This window comes from Notamacropus eugenii, chromosome 7, assembly GCF_028372415.1.
Source record: "Notamacropus eugenii isolate mMacEug1 chromosome 7, mMacEug1.pri_v2, whole genome shotgun sequence".
NCBI classification, from domain to species: domain Eukaryota; kingdom Metazoa; phylum Chordata; class Mammalia; order Diprotodontia; family Macropodidae; genus Notamacropus; species Notamacropus eugenii.
Genome location: NC_092878.1, coordinates 29,783,300 through 29,804,350, shown reverse-complemented (window position 1 = coordinate 29,804,350; position 21,051 = coordinate 29,783,300). Strand labels below are relative to the sequence as shown.

The 21,051-nt window shown below is 40.0% G+C and overlaps 1 protein-coding gene across 1 annotated transcript in view; it reads left to right on the top strand.

Annotated features, from left to right (window-relative positions):
- TGM5 (transglutaminase 5) overlaps positions 1-21,051 on the top strand; it is a 58,725-nt gene that overhangs the window by 9,652 nt on the left and 28,022 nt on the right. The window contains exons 4-6 of the mRNA XM_072622530.1: positions 5,499-5,617; positions 11,543-11,671; positions 13,572-13,749. Of these exons, the coding sequence (XP_072478631.1) occupies positions 5,499-5,617; positions 11,543-11,671; positions 13,572-13,749 (426 nt within the window). The remainder of the gene's footprint in view (positions 1-5,498; positions 5,618-11,542; positions 11,672-13,571; positions 13,750-21,051) is intronic.

Sequence of the window (21,051 nt, the reverse complement as noted above, 5' to 3'; positions counted from 1 at the left end):
TTTATTTTACAGAGAAGGAAATTAAGACCCACAGAGGCTATGCGGCTTGCCCAAATAGGATCTGAACCTAGGTCTTCTCATGACAAATCCAGAGCTCTTTTCATTTATATTTGGGTACATGTGTGCATATGTATATGTATGTATGTATGTATGTATGTACTATATATGTAATACAAGGATTTATTTTTCAAACGCTCTCATGTTCTCATTCACTCCTCGGAACAATCTGATGACATTTGTAACAATAATAATATTTGTTACTGGCCATTTGACAGATGAGGAAACTGAAGCCTAGAGAGGTGAGTGAACAAGTATTTATTAAGTATTTATTACTATGTGCCAGGCACTGTGATAAATACTGGGGATGCAAACAAAGCTTATGTAAATTTTGTAAATAAAAGCTTTTTTTAATTAAAAAAATAGTCCCTGCCCCCAAGAAGTTCACATTCTAATGGAAAAGACAACATGTAAAAAACTAGGAACATATAAATATCTAAATGGAAGGTGATCTCAGAAGCAAGTCACAAATAGGGTGGAGATGAGGGACCAGGAAAGACCTCTTGGGTTTTGAGCTGAGTCTTAAAAGAAGCTAAGAAAGCTAAGTGAGGAATTAGGGCAAATGACTTGTCCAGAGTCACTCAGCAAGTGCCTGATGGAGTTATGACTAGAATCCAAATCTCCTGACTAGTTTCTGTTATACCACTGCTGCCCCTACAGTAGTACCATGTTGTACCCACTGGACCATATCCCTTCTTTAGTTTATTGACATTTGAGGGGACCAGGAAAGACCTCTTGAGTTTTGATCTAAGTCTTAAAGGAAGCTAAAAAGGCTAACATTCATATGTGAGGAATTAGGGCAAATGGCTTGTCAAGAGTCACTCAGCAAGTGCCTGATGGAACTATGATTAGAGTCCATATCTCCTGACTCCTAGTTTTCTGCTGCCCCTATGGCAGCACCATGTTATACTCATTGGATCATACCCTTTCTTTAGTTTCATGCTATTTCTTACTAAGACTAGTGGTTATTAAGAAACTTTGTTCTTAACTGGGCCAAGGGATGGCTGCCAATGTACACTCAGAGTCTTGGACTTCTCTCTCTGGGCCTTCCTTCTAAGGTGCTACTCCATATTATGCAATGAAAGGAATATTCAAGGTCACTAGACAAGTTTGTCAATGTTCTGTATAAAATGAGGTGCTCCAGGCTGAACACAATGCTCCAGACATCACCTAACTAAGGCAGAGTAAACCAGGACTGTCACCTCTCTTATTCCAGACAATATACATCTACTAATGCAGTCTTAAATTGCATTAGCTTTGGGGGATTCCATGCTACATTGTTAGTCTATATTGAGCTTCTAGTCCATTAAGTCCTGAAAATTTTTTTCACATCCCCATCCTTCCCTAATCCTGTCCTTGGGTAATTGATTTTTGAAATGCCAAATGTCAGGCTTTAATTTTTTTTGGGGGGGGGGGCCAGTTCTGAGATTTCACTGTTATCAGGAATTCCCTGTGAGTAAACTCACTCTCTCAATGCAAGATCAGCACCTGCTTTTGTACCTTGGAGAGTTTCCTGGGGGCAATGGGAGGTTAAATGATTTACCCAGGGTCACACAGTCAAAAATATGTCATAAGAAGGACTTGAACTTCTTGACTTCAAGAAGAACTCTCTATCCATCATGACAAGCTGCCTCTCTTCGCTTCGCCACTTAGCCTGATCATCCAGCCCCAGACACTTACTATTTGTGGGATCCCAAACGAGTCACTCTGCCTGCCTCAGTTTTCCTCAACTGTAAAATGGAGATAAATAATAGCGCCAACCTCACAAAGTTGTTATAAAGATCAAATGAGATAATATTTGTAAAGTACTTCACACAGTGCTTGGCACATAGTAGGTGCTTAATAAATGCATGTTCCCTTTCCCCCTTCCCTATTACATTTAGTCTTCTTAGAAAAGGGCCAATGTTCCAGCCTGTCGAGCTCTTTTTGCATGTTGACTCAGTCTTCCACCCCATTAGGTATCCCTCCCAGCTTTGAGTCATAGAATGTAGAATCCAGAAATGGGAAGGGACTTCAAGACTAATCTGTTTTTAATGGTACGGACATTTATCTGTGTCATCTATAGATGAGAACATCTATCTGGTTCTTGTACCTAATGAATATATGTATCGGTAATGTACCGAGTAAACCACAGCCCTTGAAATGTCTAAAAGCAAAGGTAGATCAAAGCAGAGAGCCAAGCTAATCCAACTCCTACCACAATCACAAATCTTCTTTATGTCATCAAGAAAAGATCACCCAACTTTCTCATGAAGATTGCCAATGATAAGGAATTTTCTATCTCTTGAGTCAATTCCAATAGGTTTTTCCTCCCATGTAACATAAGGTGAGACTTAGGATCATGGAACTAGAGAGAGAAGGGTGCTTCAAAGCTATCTGATCAAACCTTATTTTACAGAGGAGGAAACTGAGGCCCAGGAAAGTTTACTGACTTACCCATAGTCACAGAGGTAGTAAGCATAAAATGTTTGTTGTGTTTGTCCTTCATTCTCAAAGAGGACCATGACATCAAGATGATGACATGACTTGCAGTTGATTTTTATTTGAGTGAGGGAGGGCTGTGCAAGATCACTAACCTCACTCTCTTCTCCTGAGCCATCTGCATCCAGTGGCCTGATATTCATCAGGATTACTGGAGATGGCCCAGGATGCAATGTGAGACCCTGGCCCTTTCAGTCCCTTTGAGTGAGATACAGCCATTCAACGAATAAACTTCAAGCATAAAAAGCAGGATTTTAACCACGGTGTTCTGATTCCAGAGTCAGTACTCTTTCCTGTGTACATCATCTCCCCACCCACATTAGGTCATAGAATAAACTGTTCTTTCCAAAGCATGAGCATCATTGTAGGCATTTTTCCAGTTTGCCAGCATGCCTGATTAGTAAAAACTGAAAAGTATGTTGGTTGTTTTGACTGATTGTACAATATGAGGATTCAGTCAGCCCCAAGGCTAGGGTTTGAGTGATCTCTTGAAGTAAAATGGCAAATCTGAAAAAAAGAGAAGTAGATCAATTATATAGAACACAGAGGTTGCTTAAGTACTTAAAATCCAATGTTTGAAAGAAGGTATTATATAATTGAGAAATAACTAGATTGTAAATTTCTTGAGGGTGAGGTCCACACCTTCTACTACTTTTGAAACCCCTGCTCCACTTATTACAACAGCAGATATCTAAGTGATTGCCAGAATAGATGGATATTCTCATTTTAATGTGACAATTTTGTATGTTATCCAGCAATTTTTTTGCTAGATAGCATAATTCAAGAGTGGTACAACACATGGTACATTACTGTTAGATACATTTCTCATAGAGCAAAGAACCAGATGTTTTTATCCACAAATGGCACAGATATCCCTAACATCAAATACAGATTAGCTGTCAAACTAGAAAAATACTTCAAGTTCATTCCTCTGAAGAGTTACTATGACAGAAGATGAGAACTGAGAATATAATAGACATTTAGGCTGAAATCTGTCAATTCTAAAATAAGAGCATCTCTTAAAATATCCTTTAAACCTAAACCAATAACCCTTGGTTATGGATTTGTTATCTCCAATGTTATAAGAATTCTGTCTCCAGTTTCATTCATGTTCCTCCTCTCTCCTTATCTCATCTACCTCATCATGTTGTTGGAAGGAGCAAGTGATATATGTAAAATACTATATAGTTTTTTTCTATTCTCTTCTTTTCTTCTCCTCCTTCAGTGTATCACTCTCTTATTCTTTCTCTGTCTTTGTTTGTTAGTGTATGTCTCTCTGTAGTTCTGTCTTTCTGCCTTTGTCTCTCTCCCTCTACGTGTCTCTCCTTTTCTCTTTCTCTTCCTTACGGCAATTGTTAGATGGTAACATCTCAGAACTGCTTAGGATCTTCATTTTTATACGCACACACCATTTCTTAACGAATCCCCATCAGGCACCCCATAGAGGAAATACTATTTTATCCTAGACCAAATACATGGGTAGTCATCACCTGCCCATCCAACAAATGCAAAGTGAGCACAGAAATAGGCACTTGGGGGTGGGGGTGGGAATTGTACACAGTATGAAGGTGGGAGAGTCTGTGACCCCTTTTCATTGCAAATCTCACTGGTAGTGATCTTTCCATTGCTGAACCCAGTGTTCTGACCCACTTCAGTTCTCAAAGTAATCCAAGGGTAGAGGGCAAAGGGTATTGGGGAGTGGGTAGAGAGAACAGTTGAAATAAACTCTCACCAAGACCTGTTGACGTCTATTGGTCAGAAAAATAGCACAACCGCAAAAGAGGCATTGAGAGTAGCCACTGTTACCATACTTCCTGACTTTGAAGACATGTCTGTCTAGACATGGAACAGATCCCATCTAAATCAGCTCCAAATCCCTTACTTTTCTCTCAAGGAGCAGTCAATAAAGTCATCCTATCTTCTATCAGAAGTCTTTCTTGGTTTCTGCCTTCTCTACCACTCTCCTTCCACTTCCCCACTTGAACATCCTCTCTGAGATTACTTCCTACCTACCCTGTCTATATCTTGTATGTATATATTTGTTTACATTTTGTCCATCTTCCTAATTAGGATGTGAGCTGCTTGAAGGCAGGAACCCTGTTTCTGCCTCTCTTGTATCCCTAGGGTTTAGCCCATGTTGTTATGGTTTAGTCGTGCTTGCCTTTTTGGAACCCCATGTGGGGTTTTCTTGACAAAGATACTGGAGTGTTTTGCCACTCCATTCTCTAGTAAATTAAGGCAAAGAGAGGTTAAATGACTTGCCAAGGGTCACACACCTACTGAGTGTCTGAGGCCAGATTTGAACTCAGGTCTTCCTGACTCCAGGCCCAGCATTCTATCCACTGAGCCACCTGGGACTTGAAAAACGCTTGTTGACTGATTGACTCTAATGGAGGGAGATTGGGTCTATAAGCAGTATCTAGGAAACACCATTGACCCAAAAAAGAGTGCTCCAGCCCCTGCACCCCAACTTAGAGTTGGAACAATCTCTGCTTCATCTTCTAACTGCTGATCACAAGAGCTCTCCAGGGTCCTACATCTCCAGGAATACAAACAGTAGGAGGCCACATTTTAGAAAGGTGGCCTTCCAGTGTACCACCATGGAAAGAATTCTGGTATCATTGGACCTGTGAGTCTGGAGGGCCTGGATAGGCAGATAGGGAAAGTGTGAAATATGAGATACACACATGGGAATGGTAGCACAGTGCAACAGAAGTAACACTGGCCTAGGAATCAGAAGGCCCGGGTTGGAGTCCCATCTCTTCCCCTCATTAGCTATGTGATCTTGAAAATGTCATAAGGTCTCTGAACCTCTTTCCCCATCTGAAAAAAATGAGGATACTCCTTACACTGTCCACTGTGTAGGGTTGTTGTGAGAAAAGTGCTTTGTTAAAACCTGGTATCAATGGGAATTATTATTATTAATCTCTCTGATATATCTCCTGTTCTAATTCCTAAAGCTGATGAAGTTTATTTAGAAAGTGAGCCTCAGAGGCAGGAGTACATCATGAATGATCATGGCTTCATCTACCAGGGTAACAAGAACTGGATCCGTCCATGTCCATGGAACTATGGACAGGTAAGTCCCATTCTAGGCCAAGCATATAAGCCCCCATCATGTGTTCTTATGGTCACTGCTTCTTTCTCTAGGCTCTCAACCCATGACTGCTATTGCCTATCAGTCACCTAATTACCTCTGTCTACTCCACCTGCTACCTTCAGTCATTTCTTCCCAGGCTGACATTAGTGTTGGATGAAGGGGAAGTGAAACATGAACGGTAGCCAAAGCAAGGCTTAAGTCTTGTGGAAAGGGACTAGGTATAACTCACAAATACCTCTTCCCAGCCCAGCTGAGGCTGGATTTGAACTCAGATCTTCTTCCAACCCGGGCCAGTTCTCTATTCATTGAACCACCTAGCTGTTCCATGCATAAGTTCCATTACGATTTCCTAAAAGCTTGCTGCCTATAGGAAAAACCTTTTAACTGGCTGCTGAGCTCGAGTGAAAGAACATGTAAAAGGCCCAAGCTGGGGAAATCCCTGTCTCTGTCTCTCTCTCTCTCTCTCTCTCTCTCTCTCTCTCTCTCTCTCTCTCTTCCCTGGTGGAAAATAAGGTAAGAACTTCTCTGGCGTGGAGAGAGAGGTAGTAAGAGCTATGGCATTATCTCCTTATCTTCCCAATGGACAGTCATGTGGCCATGAAACCATGTTATGAGGTGCTGCTCATAGGTCAGGTATGGCAGCTGCTAGCCAGTGCAAAGACTTAGAGGTGGGAAATTGAAGAGGAGAAAGAAGGCCAATTAGACTGGATCGCTGAGTTGGGGAGGGAATAACGTACAGTGAGGCCAGATAGTTTGGGGCCATTTCCAGCTCTAAACCTATGATGCTTTAGTTGTGTGTAGATGAATCTGGAGTTACAAGCGCTACTGAATCATGTTTCCTGCTGTAGTCGTGTTGGATGTGACATCTTTTGTTTTGGCTTCTTAAAGGTTTTGTCAGCCATCTCATTTTCTGTGGGCACCTCTTGTCCTCCTTAACACATGTAAGGAAGCTCAAGGGCATTGTGGGGACTGCTGCTCCAACATTTTCCCCACGCATCTAAGGTGCATGGTTGAAAGACAGCTAAGGTGTCAACATGAACAGGGCGCTGGGTTTGGAGTCAGGAATTAAAATCCAGCCTCAGACAATTAGTAGCTGTGTGACCTCGAGCAAGGCACTTAAACCTCTATTTGCCTCAATTTCCTCAATTATAAAGTGAGGATAATGATAGCACCCATCTCCCAGGGTTGTTGCGAGGATAAAATGAAATATTTGTAAAGCACTTAGCACAGTGCTTGGAATACAGTAGGCATTCTATGAAAACTATTTATTATTATCATTATAATTATCAATATTTTGTCCCTTACCTCCCCATTCCCAAACAATAACACTTTAAAAGTTTCCCTGAAACTAAACTTTGAAATCAGGCCTGAGATTTCTGCAACGGATCCGAACAGAATCTAATCCTACAGAGGGACGTTCTCTACAGTGATTCTTGGGATGGGAGATAGTGGGACAGTCACGAGGATTCAGCTCGAAGCTAAGCTGAGAGTATGGAGAGGGTCCTCATTCAGTCTGGTTTCATCCTGACCTGGATCTCTCAAAGACTTCTCCAAAGAGGATTTGTTTTCCTCCTTTATGACCTTCAGGCCCTGGTTGGTTTAGTTATGAACCAGAATGGGTATCATGGTCTTCCTTTAGCCCTAAATCAAATCTCTGAAATGGTCAAAGTGTCCAGAGTCCCCTAGCAAATCAACTCCGGCCGAATCACAGGAGAGCAAGAAACTTCTAAAAGCAAATGACCCACTGTTTGCTGTCCCAGTGTTTCAATTTCTATGTTTAAAACTGTGGTAAAAAATGGTCCAGGATCACTTTTTTTCTGTGTCTCAAATCTTTTCCACCTTCCTTTTCTCTCCCTATGAAATCCAGAGTAACCCCTCTAGCTTCTACCACTGGGAACTGGGTGTGAAGCTCATTTCCTCTTGGATCATCTTTTTTCCCCCTAAAATACAATAATGTTTCTATTCTTGACACTAGATTGATTTTATCAAAATATTTTCACTCTTTGTTTTTAAACCCATGTCTGAGCAGCCAGGAGTCTTCCTAATCTCACAGTCAAAGAGAAAGAAATGACATTTTTCAGTTAGGAGTTTTCAGGGTTGTGTTGGTAAATGTTTAACAGTTCTCCAGGGGAAAAAATCTGTATGCATAATATATTATTTAAGTTAAATCTACATTATTAACATATTCTCCCTCACTTTCTTAAGTCTAAATAATCAACCAAACAATAAACCAAGCCCCAATTTGTTGTGTTTGCCAATTTCCAGAGTATAAATGCTCACTCTGAAAAGCTGGCTCCTGTAAGCCGGTTTGAGCTGTCTCCAGCAAACCCCTGAGGTAAATAGGAGATCTGTAGCGTGCTTAAGTGGAAAATACTCATAATGATCATATGACAAGCAGAATGATTTCCACAGTGTGTATTTCTTTTACTGGTGACTTTGAGAAGTTTGGCGCAGTGGAAAGAACACCAGATTTAGAGTCAAAAGACCCAATTTTATCTCCTAATTCTGCTAATTCATACCCCCTGTAGCCTTGGGCAAGTCACTCTCTAACTTGGATGAGCCTCAGCTTCCATATTTGTAAAATGGCCTTGAATATTCCTTCCAGCTCTGGACCTAATGATCCTAAAATCATATGCCTTGATAGGCTCTGAGGTCTCTTCAAGTTCTAAAACTATGGCCAAAAGTAAAAGCCAAAGAGGAGCTATTGTAGCAGGTGGCAAAAAGAAATAATGAAATTTTCAATTCAATTAAAAAATATTTGTCCAGTATTTACTACAAGTAAGACACCGTTCTGGGTGCCAGGGATACAAATCACAAGAAAAAAAATTTAGAAAGTGCTTTTTAAAGGTGTACAAATCACTTTTCCCATGACAATCCTATAAAGTAGGTGGTACGAATGTTATCATCATTTTACAGGTAAGGAAGCCAAATTGCCCATAGTCACACAGCTAGTAAAATGTCACAGGCAAGATGCTTATCTAGGTCCTTTAAATCTCTTCAGTACTCTTTCCATTTTACCTCTCATGTTGGAAAAGAACTCAATCTCTGCTCTCAAAGAGTGTGAGATCTAGAAATCAATCAACAAACATTTATAAAGTGCCTACTACATATGTGACAGGTGCTAGGGATACAAAGAGAGAAGTTAATACACAGTCCCTGACCACTAGGAACTTAAATTCTATTGGGGAAGACAACATGTACATACACAGGTATATACCAAAAAAAATACAAAGTTATGGGGCAGGGTGGAAGGTATGAAGCATTACCATCTGAGGAGGATTGGGAAGACCTCACGTAAAAAGTACTTGGGTTTAGTCTTATAGGAGACTAGGAATTCTAAGAAGTGACGGTAAGTCTAAGAGATTTATTAAGAGAAGGATGGATTCTAGCTGGAGTAGAGTGGGGGTAGTGGTGGCAAGGTAACCAGAAAGGAAAAGATGCCACTAGGTAGAAATGTGAGAGGGTCACAAAGAGTCAGATACAACTGAAAAACAACTAACCAACAAACCCCAAGAGAGGTGAAAGATGCACTTCATGCATGGGGGAGGGCAGGCTGAACTGAAAGAACAGTTCATTTTGGTTGGAGTGTAGAGTATATAGAAGGAAATGTGCTAGAAAAGAACTGGAGTCAGATTATGAGGGACCTTGAATGCTAAACTAAGGAATTAGTTAGAAAAAGAAATGTTGTCTGATGTAGAAATATTCCTGGATACAGTTCTGATAATATGGACAAGTAAATGGGGTTCCATTGTCTAATCTGCAAGAAAAACCTCTGACGCAGAGTTCTGAGCCAATGGCACTTTATTAAAGGGCCCATGGTCCTCTCTAATGAAGTGGACATCAGATCATCCCCATGATCTGCGATATTCCCTTCCTTTAGGGCGTTATTTTTATAAGACTTGATGCCAGGTTCGATAGCTGAACACTCCAGCGGGGTTACACAAAATACAGCATCACATTGGTTGATAGACCTTGCTTCAAGAGGCAAACTGATGTATTAGCCAAAAAAATGGTATGTCAGTGGGGGATTGGGGAGATATCCTCAGGTTGGGTGAAGCATGGGGCATCTCCACTGACTAAATGGTCATAAGATGGTCACCTGCTCATGTTGTACAAGAGTGACTGTTCTGGAGGTCTGGAGGTACAAAAATAGGTTGAGGGACTTTCCATGTAATTGAGTCACTTCTGCCATGCTGGGCTTGGTCACCATAACAAGGAAAAACAAAGGTGAAGGGTCTCTAGTTAGCTTTCAGTGGTTAAACAAGTGAACTTACAATCTGCAGTTCACAGCTCTGAGACTGAATAATCAGAATTTATAATCACTATCCTTATGGAATCATATCAAACTAATTAATACTGATTGGCATAGAGTAAAGGTCCAAATGAATCCCATCGTAGGCCAAGCATGCAAGCCATTATTATGTGGTGCTATGATAAAGATCCTTCTCTTTGCCTCACAACCTATGACTGCTACTGCCAAGCAACCACCTCTAATTACCACACCCTGGGCCCCTCAAGACAAAAGAGATGGAAGAAAAGTGAATGAATAGATGAGAAATGGAAGCCAAACCTCAAAATTATTTTTTCCACAACCAAATGAGCTGGAAAGAACATGAGCTGTAAATCAAAAACAAGTCATTCGAGGCTCTTCACAATCTGATGCCAGCGTTATCTCACATTACTCCCTTTCACGTACTCTACCCTCTGGCCAAACCAAAATGACTTACTCTTCCAAAGACTTGTCCCACCCTTTCCCAAGTTCCATGCCTTTGACTCTGCTTTACCTGGAATACTCTCCCCACTCTCCATCTCCCATTTCTACTTATTCAAATCCTTCCCACCCTTCAGTAACCATTGCAGATGCCACCTCTTCCTGAAACCTACTCTGATCCTTCTCCCAACCTGATCCCCAGCCAGAAATAATCTCTCTCCATGGCTTTCTCATAATATTTTGTTTAGCCTTTTCTCCTAAGAACTTATTCAAATGTGTTAAATAGTTATTTCCATATCTGCACTATCTCCTCCACTAGTCTGTAAACTACATGCATGAAAGAAATTCTGCCAGATGCATCTTAGTGCCGCCCAGTGCCATTGTCTTACACATAGAAAAGGCTTAATAAATGTTTTTTCATTGGATTATCCACAATTACATTATGTATCTTAACAGAAACAGAGATGACAATCTATTATCCATCTTAACAGAAACAAAGATTACAAACATCATCCAAAGCCTCAGGAAATCTTACTAACATATCCATTTATGTATATTAAATGGTTTTTTCCCCTCTAACAAGGGCTATTGTTAAATCAGCCAAGTGGGCAAATATTAAAATTGGTTTGTATTCACTGGATACATCCCAAATTAGGGCAGGCGGAAGGGCAAAGAAGTGTCTGGGGGAAAGTGGTTTGAGATAAAAAACTTGCTTCTCAGTATTTAACCAATGGGGTCATCTCCATGTGAACTGACTATTCATTCAACAAACTTTTATTAAGCTGTACTAGATGTCAGACACTGGGTTAAGCATCGGGGACACCAAAGTAAGCTGAACAATCACTGCCATATAGAAGTTTACATTCTACTGGTGGGGAAATAGCCTGTATGCAAGGGAAGGGAAAGGCGGGGAAGTGAAAGGAAAGGAAGGAAAGGCAAAGGATGGGAAGGCAAGGGAAGACAAGGGAAAAAAGGGGAGGGGAGGTAAGGGAAGGCAAGTGAAGGGAAATATATACTAATGCAAATACAAAATATATACCAATAACATAGTAATTGGGGGAGGAAGGTGCCAGCAAATGGAGGTTGAAGGAAGGGAGGATTATATAGATGTATAGTCATACATGTACATATGTGACACAGACATATCTTTCCCATGGCTTCCCAAACTAATCTCTAAATCTCTCCCCTTGCAGTTTGAAGAAAATATCATAGACATTTGCCTGACGCTATTAGACAAGAGTTTGAATTTTCAAGTTGATCCAGCCATGGACTGTGCCCTGCGGGGGAGTTCCGTGTACATCAGCAGAGTCGTTAGTGCCATGGTGAGGGGAGATTCTGACTCAACAGCCAACAAGTGCTGACCATATTCTAGTTTAGAAATCTCTGGGAAGGGAGGAGGGAGGAGGACTCAGTGCTCCTGGAAGGAGCCCTTTTACTTGAGATTCAAGAGGGAACATAGGTCATGTGCTTCTCAACTAAAGAATTCCAGCCATAGAACCTCTAGATACAGACCTTTATTCTCATTAGTTCTAAATTTTATCCTTTTAGAGAAGTTGAGCTCAGAGAGTTAGGAAATTGCCTTGTGGTTTCTAAATTTCATTCGTACTGAAGAATTAAAAACAAAACAAAAACTCAGTCAAATGTCAAATCTGCTAAGAGATGGAGGGAAAAAAAGGAAATAAGACCAATTAATTAATTAACAAATGAACACTTAACATAACAAGGAAGTCCTCCAGAAGAGACAAAATCAGACAAGCAAGTCAAGTTACAAAACCCATCTCCTTGAAGAGTAATGCTTCTTAGAAAGTTAAATAATTGCAATGATATGTTGAGCAGGGTAAATATATAATGACCAATTCTGGCCCAGAGAAGAGATCCTTGGAGAGGTGGGAGACTACGGGTACAGAATGCTGCATGTACTGTCAAATATGGTTACCTTATCAATTGGTTTTGCCTATTTGTTTTCCTTCATTACAAGGCTTCATTCTGGTCCTCATGGGAGTTGGGTATATCCAGAAATAATTAACATAAAACAAACAATAAAAAAAGAAATGAATGTATCACCAGAAAATTGGTGATAAAGCATATCTCCTTCCTTTCCATAGAGAACCGGTAAAGTACAGCTACAGAATGAAGCTTACATTGTCAGATACAGTGAGCATGTCTGTTTGAGAGGTTATCCTGAAAAGAATCTGGGGATTTTAGAGGACTGCTGTCCCCAGTATGAGCCATCAATGGGATATGGCAGACCAAAAAGCTAATGCAATCTTAGCCTGCATTAGGAGGGGGATAGATAGATGATGGAGACATAGAGATAACTATGTCTGTACCTAGAGATAGAGATGTTTATATCTACACCTAGATATAGAGAGAGAGATATCTCTATCCCCATAGATATATGTCTTACATCCATATCTATGTATATATATAGTTATGGAGATGTATAAAGAGCTAGAGCTATCTCTATAGATGTGACTCTATAGCTATGCAGGTATAGATGGATATAGATATATAAATATGCAGACATAGACTATATACAAGTATATATATACATGTATGTATGCATTATGTATATATGTACATATATGCACACATTTATATATACACACACATATTTGGACAACAATCTTCCCTTTGTCAAATGTCATCTGGAGTACTATGTTCAGTTTGGGGCACCATGGTTTAAGAAGTTCATTGATAAGCTGAAGACTTTCTAGAAAAGGACAGCCAGGATGGTAGCAGAACCTGAATTCATGAGGATCATCTGAAGGAACTGGGTGTGTTTAGCCCAGAGGAGACACTAGGAGCCATGATGTTGAAATATTTGAAGGGTTGTCCTGTGGAGGACAGATTGGACAAATTCTATATGGCTCCCAAGGACAGAATCAGAAGGAGTGGGGTGTGGAAGTTGCAGAGGCAAATGGAGGGAAAATGTTAACTGTTCAAATGTGGAATGGCTTATTTTGAGATGTGGTGGCTTCTCCCTCATTGGAGGTCTTCAAGCAGAGACCAGATGCTACTTTTGGGATATGTTATAGTGAGGATTCTTTCCAGCTTTCTGAATCTATTATTGTTTTTACTTATATATTTTTTTGATGTAAATGCAGGTTTGGAGGTGGGGTGGGAAAGAGTATTAGTAAATGACAGTGCTGTCAAAAAAGAGAGAGAAGAATCAATGAAAGTTTTAAAGACAAGAAAAATTAAAACTTGCCTTTCTTTTAGATCAACAGTAATGATGACAATGGCGTACTCAATGGGAAATGGAGCGAGGGCTACTATGATGGAATTAGCCCCTCTGAATGGAATGGTAGTGTGGCCATCTTGAAGCAGTGGTATGCCACAGGGGGCACACCTGTGAAATACGGACAATGCTGGGTCTTTGCAGCTGTGATGTGCACAGGTAAGCCATTTGGAGGTAGAAGAATCCTGGGTCATCATTCATCCTGCTTTGAAAGTTATTTTGAAAAGACTAGAAAAAAAGAAAATATTAGGAAGTATGATTACTTAAATAACTTCCATACTGTTTCCATTTTGGCTTCATCCATGAGGTTTTAGGATTTAGAGCTAGAAAGGACCTTAAGGAATCCTCATTTTACAGTTAGGGAAATTGAGATTTCACTTATTCAAAGTCATATAGCTAGTAAGTAGCAAGGTCTAGATTTGAGTCCTGACCCTCTGACTCCAAATCCAGTGTTCACTCCACTATCCTACACTGTATTCACATTAACCAACATCTAGAACCATAACTAGGGTAGGATGGTTAGAGCTTCATCTAGGGTACTGAAATTTTGAAATACATAATGGTTTGAAGAGATAGTAATTTAAAATTTTGTTACATTTGCTTGTGGATAGCTCATATATTCTTTTAGCATCACAAATTGATAATTAGGGCATTTATTAAGTACTTATTATGTTCCAGGTACCTGGAAACAACTGAACTCATCACTTAGTTAGCAAGAATAGTTAGTTAAAGATAAGAAGTTCCTCATTGTTAATAATACTCATCTGTAACACATAATAATTAATTCCCCCTCTCATTCATTAAATTTGTCTTCATTGCTTTTTATATTATTTTCACACCATGAATTGTAAAGAATGTAGTTTGTCCCAAACACCAAAACTGCTACTTACAGCTCTGCAAACCTCATCAGTTTTCATTGACCAACATATTAATATCTGAAACCTTCCCTCTTTGTCCTTAGCCTTCAAATGCCTGACCCAATTTCAGAAGTCAGTTTTGAAGGGGAAACAGTGTTTAGCACGATGCACTGGAAAAAAATATCAGACATAGATTCAAATCCTGGCTTTGTAATTTATTACCTATATGACCATTCAGCATGTTAATCACCTCTGTGGGCCTCAGTTTCCTCCACTTGCAAATTAAGGGGATTAGACTAGATAGTCTCTAAGGTCCCTTCTACCTCTAAGTCTAATACGCTATGATTTTTGAGGGTGATACAGTGAGGGATAAACTTAATAGGTGAAGACATATTACATTAGCAGAACGGAGGTCCAGAAAAAATATTTACTGAGGGTGATGATTTTTGTGGTATTTCAATCATGTCTCTTCATGACCCCACTTGGGGTTTTCTTAGCAAAGATATTGGAGTGGTTTTGCCATTTCCTTCTCCAGATCATTTTTCAGATGAGGAAACTGAGGCAAGCAGGGTGAAGCAATTTGTCCAGGCTCACATAGCTAGTGAATATCTGCAGTCAGATTTAAACTTAGGAAGACGAGTCCTCCTGCTTTCAGACCTCGTGCTGCAAAGCTAAAAGAAGAAATGGGGTCATGGGATAGAAAAAGGAATAAATGACAAAGAAAGAAATAGAAAAAAAAGGAAGTTGTCAACATAGCTCCCATTTTTTGAGAACATTATAGTTCACAAAGTGATTTCCTTGTAACAATTCTGTGAGATTTTAATTTTTTAATTTTAAATTTTAATTTTTTTTTTATCATCCCCATTTGACAAATGAGAAAACTGAGACTCAGAGAGATAAAGACTTCGGTCATACTTCTAGTAAGTGCCAAAACTAGGACTAAAAAAGCCAAGTATTCTAACTCCTAAATTCAGTCCTTTTTCCAAGACATAGTGCAACTGAGACCTGGGAAAGAAAGACCTTAACTTAAAAAGGCCAAGCTCTCCTACTGCATCCGAGGTCATCTTCAGTTGTCCTGATCTATAACCAGCCACTGGACCCAGATGGCTCTGGAGGAAAAAGTGAAGCTGGTGACTTTGCACAGCCCTGCCTCACTTAAATCCCTTAGTGTTTAATAGCAACACAGACTCTCTGCCCATGTATCAATTCTCTGATCTTGACCTTGACCAGGAAATTATTTTTCTGGCTGTCTGAGAAAAGAATAAGCTGAGATATATCAAGAACCTTTGGCTCTCTCTCTCACAAAGACTCAGTTTAGCCAGGTCAGCACATAAATTAATATATTTTGAGGTGGTAAATCTTTCCTGTCAAAATCTGAACTAAAACATAACAAAGTATTTGGGATAACAAAATTTAGAGTTGGAAGGAAGCTTAGAGGTCGTCTAGTCCAGAGATTTCAAACACACCTCAGGAAAACCTTAACCAGATTAAAATATAATTGTAAAATATTTGACGAAATAAACAGAATTACAATAAAACATAGATAATATTATATTTCAAAAGTAAGTTAACATGCAGCCAGCAGGGATCCTTAGGTATGCATTACCCCCATTTCTATTTGAGTTGGACACTGCTAATCTAATCTAAGACCCATTTTACAAGTGAGGAACTGAGACCTGGAGAGGTTAAGCAGCTTGCTTAAGGTCACACAAGGCAGTAAGTGACAAAGCTGTGATTCAAATTCAGGTACTATCTCCAAACTCAGTGCCCTTTCCATTTTCCTTACAACAAGTCTATAAGGTAGGTAGGGCAGGTATGATTATCCTTGTTTTACATATGGAGAAACTGAGGTCAAGATAGGGTATAAGTCTCATGAGTAGAAAGTGGCAGATCTAGGTCTCTACCTCAAGTCTTTTCATTCTCAACCTATGACTGAATCCTTCTTTCCTGACAGTTCAAAGCATGGGGTTCCCTAGTCAGCTGTCTCCTTCACTCCTTTTTTTTCTCCTGTAGATTAAATATGTTAAGACTTCTGTCCCTTGCACAGTCAGCTTCCCACTCTGCCACTGCCACCAGGAAAATACAGACTCCCTACCCCACTAAATTCCAGGAAAAAGCCCAGGTCCACAAAAGAAGGGTAGTGCTGACCTCACCCACAGGGAGTGGTTTTGTTGGAGTTAGAGATGTGGAAATCTCAAGCCCACTGCTTAGGAAAAGAAGAGACAGTCCCTAATCCCACTTGAGTAACTTGGACTTGGAAAATATAAACAGAGGGAACCCACAGAAGGGGAGATAAGACAAGTGCACAATTAATCCCCTAAATCACTGAGGTGAGGGTTTGATGAACTGGATGGTATGAATCAGCCGAAGACTGGTGAGCTGACAAGGCCAGGCAGATCAGGAGGAAGGCAGATAATCTCACATCCAGAGGCAGACCAGAGAGGAAACCAACTTGGCTGGGTGTGGATTTAAGAAAATGGGTGTCTGAGCCTGAGTGATGAGAGGTGGGTGGTGTCAGTGAGGAAAAATTATGCAAATTTTATAGTCCAATTAAAATGTTTATGAGGATAAACCTGGGAGGCAAAAGAATATTTTATACCACATGACCTGGCTCTCCCTATACATTCCAATCAAATTCCAGCATTCCCTAATAAGATTGTCTAGTTATATCTATATTTACACAAGCATGTTTATATATGTGCACACACATATATGTATATATGTTACACACACATATAATACATACATACATACAGGGATGAGAGAGATCAGACAGAGAGACAAACAGAGAGCAACAGCATGATGTAAGAAAAAGAGTTTGCCTCAGAGGTAGGAAGACCCATGTCCAAATCCAAATGTGTCTTTGACACATACTTGCTGGGAGATTTCCAGTAAGTTATAACCTCTCAGGGACCTAACGCAATTTTCTAAAAATGTAAGTTGCAGAGAAGATCCTGATCTGAAATGGTAAAGGAAATCCTCATTTTTAGCTCCTACATAGGAAAAATCAAAAGTCTGATGTAAAAAAAATTTCTTTTCACAGGGGCTCAGAAAAGGTGGGAGTGATGAGGCAGACTCATTTTTACTCCTGTGGAGTAGAAGAGATGCCTCCCTGCCCCTCCACCCAGTACAGTTGAGTACAATCAGATTTAGAGCTGAAAGGATCCTTTAGAGATCACCCAGTCTAGCACCCTCATTTTATTTTTGGACTAGAAATGTAATTTCACTGGTTTGGGGATCTCCAGTTAGTCATCAAACCTGTATTGTCTAGTGTGGACCAAGCACTGTGCTAAGCAATGGGGATACAAAAAAAAAGGAAAGCAAAAAAACAAAAAACAAACAAATCAGCTCTGAAGGAGCTTACAGGCTAATGGAGCAGACAACATGCACATGATGTGCAAAGATATATTCAGGATAAATGGCAGATCATCAGTAGAGGGAAAGCAGCGGCATTAAGGGGGATCAGTAGAGACTTCTTGGTGAGGTCTCCTTCATTTTCAAAGAGTACCAATGATATCGTGGGTGATGCCTTGACTTCTGAGTGATTGGAAGGGAGCCAGGGATGCTGAGAGCCTAGGGAGATGAGCAGTGAGATAATTCCAGGCACAGAGGACAGTCAGCATTGGAGCGCTGTGTGCAAGGAACAGGAAGAAAGCCAGAGTCACTGGATCAAAGAGTACCTAGAGGAGAGTAAGGTAGAAGAAGACTAGAGAGGAAGGGGCCAGTGTATGATGGGCTCTGTGTGCCAGAGGATTTTATATTTGTTCCTGGAAGTGATTAGGAGTCATTGGAGTTAAATGAATGGGGAGGTAATATGGTCAGACTTTCACTTTAGGATAAGGAAAAGTCTCTCTACTGTGTAAAACAGCGGTGATATAAAACTAAAAATAGTCACTGCCCTGGGAGAACTTACATTCCATCTTGGGTGCTACAACCTACACACACACACACACACACACACACACACACACACACACACACACATATGTTGACTGGAGTGATTTGCCATTTTCTCCTCCAGCTTATATGACAGAGGAGGAAAATGAGGCAAAAAGAATTTAGTGACTTGTCCAAGGTCACATGGAAATTAAGTGTCTGAGACTGGATTTGACCTTAGGAAGATGGCCGCTCTATCCACTGTGCCACTTAGCTGTCCTATGATCTATATACAGAGAAGTAAATACAAGATGGAAGGAGAAAGTACTCCCAACTGGAGGATCAGGGAAAGGTAGGAGCCCTTGAGATGATCCTTGAAGAAAGCTAAGTATTCAAAAAGGCAGAGATGAGGAGGGAAAACTAGCAGAAGCCTCACACTCGCCACATATCAGCCCAGATCTCTAGTCTAGTCTCCCTTTTAGCTAGAAATTCTCTCCATATCTGGTCACATTGATTTTACTTGGACATTTCATAGGAGGATACATTTGGCCCTAGAAGAGAGGGACCTTAGATGTCACAGAGTACAACCTTGCAGCAAGTTGGAATGACTTGCCCAAGGTAACATGGGTGGTTAGAGATTCAAAACTAGTCCTTGGATTTAAAATCCTATGTTCTTTCCATTACATGAAGGTACCTCTATAGGGGTGGGGAACCTGTGGCCTTCTAGGTCCTTGAGTGCGGCCTTTTAACTGAGTCCAAGTTTTATAGAACAAATTCTTTTATTAAGGGGACTTGTTCTGTGGAGTTTGGATTCAGTTAAAGGGTCACACTCAAGGACCTAGAGAACAGAGGTTCCCCACTCCTAATCTAGACCCATCCTATTGATCTCCAAACAGGGGAATGGGGGATGAGGGGGAAGGGAAGCAAGCATTTATTAAGCACCTACTGTATGCCAGATCCTTTACTAAGCACTTTAAAAATATCATCTCATTTGAACCTTTGCTATAAGTCAGGGTCAGAGGAGCCCAGGGGAAAACCATGCACTTTCCCCTGTTTTGTGAATTGACTTGGACGTTTTTACCCTTTTTTTAGTCAATGAATGAATGGACAACCGCAAAAATGTATTAAGCACTCACTATTTTCCAGGCATTGTATTAAGTGCTGAGGATACAACTATCCCTGCCCTCAAGTAGCTTATATTCTATTAGGGGAAGAAAAGGTGGGGGCAAGGTAGTCATGATGTGATTTCCATTTTCAGAACCAGAGTGGGAAAGATGGGGAAAAGTTACATTTGTGGTTTCCTATCATCCATATCACCCTCTTGACATATATTCCTTGCAGCTGGGCAATTAATTGTCTGATTCCAAGTTTAGGAGCTATTAAATTAGCTCTTATCTGATCCAACCTGCTAAAATAGTATTAGATTTGGCTTCTGTCATTCAACATATATTTCCCTCCTGGCTTCCTGTCATCTGAAAATTTAACAAACAGGCCATTTATGCCTTCATAAAAGTAACTGATAGTTAGAATGGAATAAGATTAAGGATAAAACTTTGTAGCACTCCACTAGACAGCTCCTTCCATTTTAATCACTTCTCTTTAATTTGATTTACTTGTTAAGTCCCATTTTATGAGACTGGATGTTCAACTGGTTCTGAACCTACCTAACATATGATTCTTTCTATCTTGTCTGGAAGGATACTGTGAAAGATTTTGTCAAATACTTTGTTGAAATATAAATATACTATATCTGTGGTGTTTCTTTGGTCTACCACCTTAATAACATTTCTACCCATTGGTTCTACTTCTACCTTATGGAATTACACAAATTAAGCTTAATCCCCCTATTTTTCACAATCCTTATATCTAAAGAGAGTTTTCAGTCCCTCCTGTCCTTTTTTTTGTCCGAATATGTCAGTTCCTCCCATTATTTCTGTTCTGTTTAATTGAATTCAAGAAGCGTTGAGTATCTACTATATAAAAAGCTAGGTGACAGATAGGTAATGCAGTGAATAGGGAATCAGGAAGACCTCAGCATAAATCTGACCTCAGACACTTACCAGCTGTGTGACTTTGCAAAAGAGCTGGAGAAGGAAATGGCAAATCCCTCCAGGATCTTTGCCAAGAAAACTCCAAATGGAGTCATGAAGATTTGGACACAACTGAAAACAACTAAACAAAAAAAGTTATAGTGTGTAACTCCCCATTCATAGATAAGAGAAGTCATAGTTACTGGGCGACATCCACTGTTTTTAAGGCAGCTAAGTGGTTCAGTGGATAGAGTGCTAGGCCTTGAGTTGGAAATGACTAAACAATGACAAAGAGAAGACTAATCTGTAGTGATTTGGATTTGGAATTAAGTGATTTCCATTCTAATCCTCAAACAATTACAAGACGTGGAACCATGAGCAAGTCATTTCTTCTCCCAAGCTCAAATTTCACTAGTTAGTGAGGAAAGTATTTTACAAACCCCAAAGCACTACAAAACTGTGAGTTAATGTTTGTTTTGTTTTATTTCACCTACCTTTTGTTGTTGTATCATTTTCTATCCAATTCTTCATGACTCCATTTGGGATTTTCTCAGCAGAGATACTGGAGTGGTTTGTCATTTTCTTTTTCCAGTTCATTTGACAGATGAGGAAACTGAGGTAAAGAGGATTAAGTGACTTGCCCAGGGTCACACAGCTAGTAAGTGTCTGAGGTCAGATTTGAACTCAGGAAGATGAGT